At 34.9% G+C, this 7,245-nt stretch overlaps 1 protein-coding gene across 3 annotated transcripts in view; it reads right to left on the minus strand.

Annotated features, from left to right (window-relative positions):
• Window positions 1-7,245, minus strand: part of TSGA10 (testis specific, 10) — a 174,466-nt gene that overhangs the window by 18,998 nt on the left and 148,223 nt on the right. For all 3 annotated transcript variants that reach the window (XM_011956551.1, XM_011956552.1, XM_011956553.1), the window contains 3 exons: window positions 3,342-3,544; window positions 1,574-1,678; window positions 1,233-1,382 (listed from right to left, as the gene is read on the minus strand). In XM_011956551.1, coding sequence (XP_011811941.1) covers window positions 1,233-1,382; window positions 1,574-1,678; window positions 3,342-3,544 — 458 coding nt within the window. The remainder of the gene's footprint in view (window positions 1-1,232; window positions 1,383-1,573; window positions 1,679-3,341; window positions 3,545-7,245) is intronic.

Raw genomic sequence — 7,245 nt, forward strand, 5'->3', positions numbered from 1 at the left:
CAGCAGAGTAAACAGACAACCCACAGAGTGGGAGAAAATCTTCCCAAATGTGCATCCAACAAAGGACTAATATCCAGAATCTACAAGGAAGTCAAGGAAGTCAAACAAATCAGCAAAAAAATAAAAAAAAAAAATAATAATAATAATAATAATAATCCCATCAAAAAATGGGCTAAGGACATGAATAAACAATTCTCAAAAGAATATATACAAATGTCCAATGAACATATGAAAAGATGCTCATCATCACTAATTATCAGGGAAATGCAAATTAATACCACAATGAGATACCTACCTTACTCCTGCAAGAATGGCCATAATTAAAAAATCAAGAAATCATACATGTTGGCATAGATGTGGTGAAAAGGGAATGTTTTCTTTTACACTGCTGGTGGGAATGTAAACTAGTACAACCACCATGGAAAACAGTACAGAGATTCCTTTTAGAACTAAAAGTATAACTACCATTTGATCCAGCAATCCAACTACTAGGTATCTATTCAGAGGAAAAGAAGTCATTATATGAAAAAGATACTTGCACACATGTGCTTGCTACATGTTTGCAGCAGCACAATTTGCAATTGCAAAAATATAGAACCAGCCTAAATGCCCACTGAAAAACAAGTGGATAAAGAAAATGTAGTATAAATATACCAAGGAATACTACTCAGCCATAAAAAGGAATGAAATAATGGCATTCGTAGCAACCTGGATGGAGTTGGAGACCATTATTCTAAGGGAAGTAACTCAGGAATGGAAAGCCAAATATCATATGTTCTCACTTTAAGTGAGAGTTAAGCTATGAGGATGAAAGTTATAAGAATGATACATTGGACTTTGGGGATTCAGGGGGAAGGATGGGAGAAGAGTGAGGAGTACACGTTGGGTACAGTGTACACTGCTTGGGTGTTGGATGCACCAAAATCTCAGAAAGTACTGCTAAGGAAGTTATCCATGTAACAAAAAAACCACCTGTTCCCCCAAAACTGTGGAAATAAAAAAATATATAATTTATGCAAACAGATAAAATATTAGTCCTTTTGCTTTAGTATAATATATATAATTCTAATTTAATTATCAAAATCCTGTATTTTTATATCAATATATCTTGGTAATCCTGTTTAAATATCACTATTAAAGATAGACTATTGAGTTTCCTTATTACCCCAAATATTCACTATACTAGATATTACTATTTGATCTCAAGAGAATGGATCCTTAAACAGACTCACTCTTCTAATGATCGATCTAGGCCTCGGTCAGGAGATCGATGGTGAGCACGTTCCGGTGAATGACATTTCGTACTTGGCTTCATTGTAGAACTCATATGATAAGCATTACTTGAATAATTTTGGCGGCGAAGTTCTTGTACGGCCCTCTCCCTAAAGCAAAATAGTGATGCTTTAAAATTTTATATCCAGCAAAAGTATTAAAACTATCATAAAAAACTGTGGCTTAATTCATACTTTAAAATCTAACCATCATGAAAGAACTAAAACCTATTTTTACCTAAGAAACAATGCTTTCCATGCTGAAAGGCATTTTTTTTGAGCTTGCATAGAGATAAACTTACCTTTCAAAGCGCTCTGTTCCTAGTTGCCTTTTGGTAATGTCTAAATCAGCTTCCAATTGTGTGACAACATTTCTGAACTGGGCCACATCTCTACTTTGGATGGCCCTGTTTAAAAGAAGATAAGAGTTAGAGTTGACTAAACTTAAAATACGACTATGATTCTGGGGTACATTAAACCATATTGATAGTGGTTTCTCAGCTGGATCCAAATCACATCGTGCTTTTTATGGCCAGATTTATTAGTACATCTAAACTATGCCCATGTTAGACATGGTAAGTATGCAGAGTAGCCTACTTGAAAAGCCTAAGCAATCCCAGTCCCATTCAATTAGTTAATCCTTCTCTGTTTCAGTTTCCCTGTGGAAACATATCATACATCATCTGTCTATACTATTTACTACACATAGTTTTTAATGTAAGTACTAGAGGTATTATATGAAGTAGTAGTATGACCAAATAATTAACACTGGAATTCACTAGCTCCATGATTAATATAGTCTGTTTTATATAATCTATTCAACCAAGTGCCTTATAATGAAATTTGATAAATACAATCTCCAATTTCATAGAACCTTTCTTAAGGCCAAACAATGCCTCACAAAACCTGTGATAAGGCACAATATCATAAGGAAGATAAACATTGATGAATGCCACTCACACAGAACATTCTGTCCTCTTCACTTGCTTTCAGGAGAGTATCATAGACTGCTGAAATCTAAACTTTAGAGACTAATAACAAACATTTCTCATGCTAAGTCTAAGTGTTAGTATTTACCAGTCAGTCTCAAACAGAGCATAGCCCTTAGGGTGGAAGTTTTGGCATATTTCATGAAGGTAGATTTCCACCCACCATCTTGAGAAAGTGATCCTGCAAAAATAGTTGAAGGAATCATAATAGCCTAGCTACAGTAACGCAAAAGAAGGACTCAGTCACCACCACCATAACCTGAAAACAGTTTCTGAAGGAAACTGGCCTTGGCTCTGAAGCCCTTGCCTAGTCAGGGGCTCCTTGGAGTGGCTGATTGCCGAGACCATGCTTCTTATCCTTCCCCATGCCCTGAGCTCAGATGTGAGGATAGAGTGGAGGCTGGATGAAAAGTGTTATAGATAGGACAGGTAAGAACAGGGGTTAAGTGTCCCCCATCAGTTTTTATGAGAGGTGACCAAGTTTAATAGAAAAAAAATTCACTATACAGGGAGACATTTTCACCCAATTCTCCAGCCAAAGTTCTTTTAATAAGGTGCTAGGAGTGCTAGAGATCCTTTAAAAAAAAAAAAAAGAAAAGAAAAGAAAAAGAAAAGAAGCCAAAATCGATGTCCTAGGAAGTCTTCTGTATTTTGTGAATGCAGGTGTTCTTCTAGGTACCCAGTACATGCAATAGGTACAAAAGAAAATACAATATGGCAAATGAAAACACTAGGTTGCAATATATTGGTCTAAATATGAAAATTCTTCTGGTTTCAAACTGGTTAATTTTTTTTCTCATTTTGTTATATTTCCTAAAGGCAGTATTTTAGACCAGACATTCTATTGTACTCAAAACTCTGTTGGAAAGAATCAATAGAGATCATTAAACTTAAATTTAGATAAGAAAAACATAATAGAAAAAGTACCACCTCTTAGGCAAATCACAATATTTCTGATCCTTAGATTAATTAATGACAAATTACAGAAGGCAAATTCTCTAAATTCTAGCTTAAAAATCCTACTAATCTATAAAGTACCAAAAAATTAAGATGTATGACTTTATATTGCTAAACAACTCACATTTTATTTTCTGCCAAACAAAGGTGTTCTTTAAGAAGCTGAATTTCAGATTCTTTTTCTTGAAGTGCTATCTGAGACTGATATTCTTTGTCTCGATTGGCCACCAGCAAAGCTTCTAGATTCTGCATGGAGATTCTCTCATTTGTCATCTGACTCCTCAGGAGTTCAATTTCAGAACGAGCAGAATCTAACTCATTCTCCATCTGTAGAATAAGAAGAAGATATCTATACTTATTCCCATTAATTCACTTAACTATTATCAGGGACTCACAAAATTTTCATAATCTGTTATAAACTGGCAACTACTTTTAATGGGATTTGAAATTGTGTCCCTCCTTCTCACCAAATAAACACACCACACATGTATGTATAGTATCACTTTCTCCACCTCTTTGATCATATCAGAAAATTCATTAATTTAAGAAAAGGCTTATTAATTTCAAACTGCAACCAGTTTCCACTACCAGCTTTGATATTTCTTTATATACTCCTGCAAGACTGACAGGATATCTGTGAGCACTGCTTTCTCCTGAGTTAGGTGAGCTACATGCTTATAGAATGTCATTGGACTCCATAATTAAGGAATATAAGGAGTAATCTCTTATATTCTTTATAAGAGTAATCTCTTATGTTCTCTTAATATAATTAATATAATTAATTATAATTATATATATTTAATAATATAATTAAATGTAATTATAATTAATATAAGGAGTAATCTCTTCTATTCTCATGCATAAACTTGTGGAAAGCTTCCTTTTGAAAATTATCTCGAGCTTTAAAATATGCTCAGTGAGACAAAGGTTTTTTAAAAAGGAGGAAGAACAGTCACTAGTATTTAGAAAAAAATTACTCCTTATCTTGTAATATACGTAACAAATTCTACATGCACTAAAAAAGTTAAATGTGAAAAGGTAAGCTTTAAATTCCAGTGAAAAGAAATAAAAATGAAATTACAGGGAAGGGAGATAGGTAGGTAGGGAAATTTTCTAAGCTAGATACAATGCAAAAAAAAGTTTGGTCACATTAAAAAAAAAATTTCTGATAGTCAATATAAACTTAACCAAAATTTGAAAGGAAACAACTGGAAGACAAATAAACTTAGTAAATAAAATTAATAGTTTATATCTCTACTAGCATAAAGAATGCATATACACTGTTGAGAAATATGAGCTGAATGATAATGATCAGAAAATCTACAAAAGGAGAAATATGATTAAATTGTAAATGTATGGGGAAAATTTACCCTTACTAGTAATCAAATAAACTAAAACAAGATGCCATTACCAGTTCAGGGCTTCTTACCTCAACATTACTGATGTTTTGGGTTGGATAATTATTTGGAGTGGGGGCAGCACTATGCATGACAGGGTGCTTAGCAGTCTCCCTGGCCTCTGCCCAATCGACGCCACCAGCATTCCCCACTCTGGTCATGACCATCAAAAAGGTCATTATTAAATGCACACTGGGAGCAAACTCTCTTTCAGCCGAACTGGAAAAACTCTACCGAAGACACTGTTCTAGTCTATCTAATTGGCAAATGTGTTAGTTTGCGTTAATGAACATTACATTGGGCAATGGTAATCTCGTATACTTTGCTGGCAGGAGTATAAAATGGATCATGATGTTTTTGACAATAGCTTTTTTGAAATGTAATTCACATGCCATCAATGATTTTTAGCATATTAACACAGTTGTACAATTGTTACCACAATCTAATGCGAGAACGTTTTCATCATCCCAAAAAGAAACTCAAGGTTGGGCATGGTGGCTAACACCTGTAATCCCAGCACTCTAGGAGGCCAAGGTAGGTGGATTGCTTGAGCTCAGGAGTTTGAGACCAACCTGGGCAACATGGTGAAAATCCATTGCTACAAAAAATTCAAAAACTGAGCCAGGCATGGTGCCATAGGCCTGTAGTCCCAGCTACTCAGCAGGCTGAGGTGGCAAATCACTTGAGCCCAGGAAGTCAAGGCTACAGTGAGCCAAGGTGGCATCACTGCACTCTAGTCTCGGCCACTGAAAGAGACCCCATCTCAAAAACAAACAAACAAAAAAAGCAAAAAACAAAACAAAAAAACCAACACAGAACCTTGTCTGGCCCTAGGCAACCTCTACACTATTTTCTACTATTTGCCTTATTCTGGATATTTCATACAAATGGAAACAAACAATGTGTATGCAAGTCTTTTGTGACTGGCTTCCTTTATTAGCATAATGTTTTTAAGAGTTATCAATGTTTTAGCAGGTATCAAAACTTCATTAGTTTTATTGCCTGATAATATTCCATTGCCTAGATAAATCACAGATGTATTCATGAGTTTAAAAATTTGACTTATTATACTTTGGGACTATTACAAAGAATATTGCCATAAAACTTTGTATACAAGTTTTTGTATGGACATGTTTTAATTCCTCTTTAATAGATGGAAGTGACATTTATGAGCTGTAAGGTAATCTAATTTTTAATACTTTGAGGAACTGCCAAAATGTTTTCCAAAGTTGCCTTACTATTTTACATTTCCACCAGCAATGTATGAGGGTTTCACTTTTTCCACATTTTTGTCAACATTTTTTATCTTCTCTCTGATTATAGCCATCCTAGTGGTTGTGAAATAGTATGGTTTTGATTTGCATTTTTTTATTAATGATGTTCAGCATCTTTTCATGTATTTATTGGCCATTTATGTATGTTATGTACAGAAATGTCTATTAATATCCTTTGCCTAGTTTTTTAATTGGGTTATTAAGTTTTTTGTTTTTTGGTTTTTGAGACAAGGTCTCATTCTGTCACCCAGGCTGGAGTGCAGTGACATGAAGATGGCTCACTGAAGCAAACCTCTCCCCTCAGGCTCTCAAGTCACTGGGAATACAACTGCACACCACCACACCTGGTTAATTTTTGTATTTTTTGCAGAGATGGGTTTTTGCCACGTTGCCCAGGCTGGTCTTGAACTCCCAGGCTCAAGCGATTCTCCTGTCTCAGCCTCCCAAGATGCTAGGATTACAGGCATGAAACACCGCTATATATTTTGACTATCAATCTCTTATCAGATATATGGTTTGCAAATGTTTTCTCACATCTTGTGCACCATCTTGTCACTTTCTTGATATCATTTGCAGCACAGAAGGTTTTTTTTATTTTGATCCAATCTACTTAATCTATTTATTCTTTGTTTTGTTTGTGTTTCTGATGTGTATTTAAGAAAGTGCTGCCTAACCCAAGGTCACAAAGATTTACTTCTGTATTTTCTTCTTAGTATAGTTTTTGCTGTTACATACAGCGCTATGATTCATTTTCAGTTAATCTTTGCATGTGATCCAACTTCATTCTTTTCCAAATAGATGTTAGGTTGTCCCAATGCCATTTGCTAAAAATACTATGCTTTCCTCATTGAATTGTCCTAGCACCTGTATTTTGAAAAATCTTTTGGGCACAAATGTATAAACCATTTCTGGACTCTGAATTATGTTCCATCAACCTCTATGTCTTTCCTTATGCTAATGCCACACTGTCTTGATTACTTTAGTTTTGCAGCCAGTTTTGAAATCAGGAAGTGTGAGTCTCCCAACTTTGTTTTTCTTTTTCAAGATTGTTTTGGCTGTTCACTTGCACTTCCATATGAATTTTAGATCAGTTTAACAATTTCTACAAAGACGACACCTGGGATTCTGATAAGCATTGCATTAAATTTGTGGATGAGTTTTGGGAGTAATGCCATCTTAACAGTGATAAGTGGTCGGACCCATGAACGTGGGATGTGTTTACCTTTATTTAGGTCTCCTTTAATTTCTGCTGACGATGTTCTGTAGTTTTGTAAAGTACAAGTATTTGTCTTTTTTTATTTCGTTTTAATTTTTTTAGACAGAGTCTTGCTCTGTCACCAGGTGGAGTGCAGTGGCA

Source organism: Colobus angolensis, unplaced genomic scaffold (genome assembly GCF_000951035.1).
Source record: "Colobus angolensis palliatus isolate OR3802 unplaced genomic scaffold, Cang.pa_1.0 Scaffold42, whole genome shotgun sequence".
NCBI classification, from domain to species: Eukaryota; Metazoa; Chordata; class Mammalia; order Primates; family Cercopithecidae; genus Colobus; species Colobus angolensis.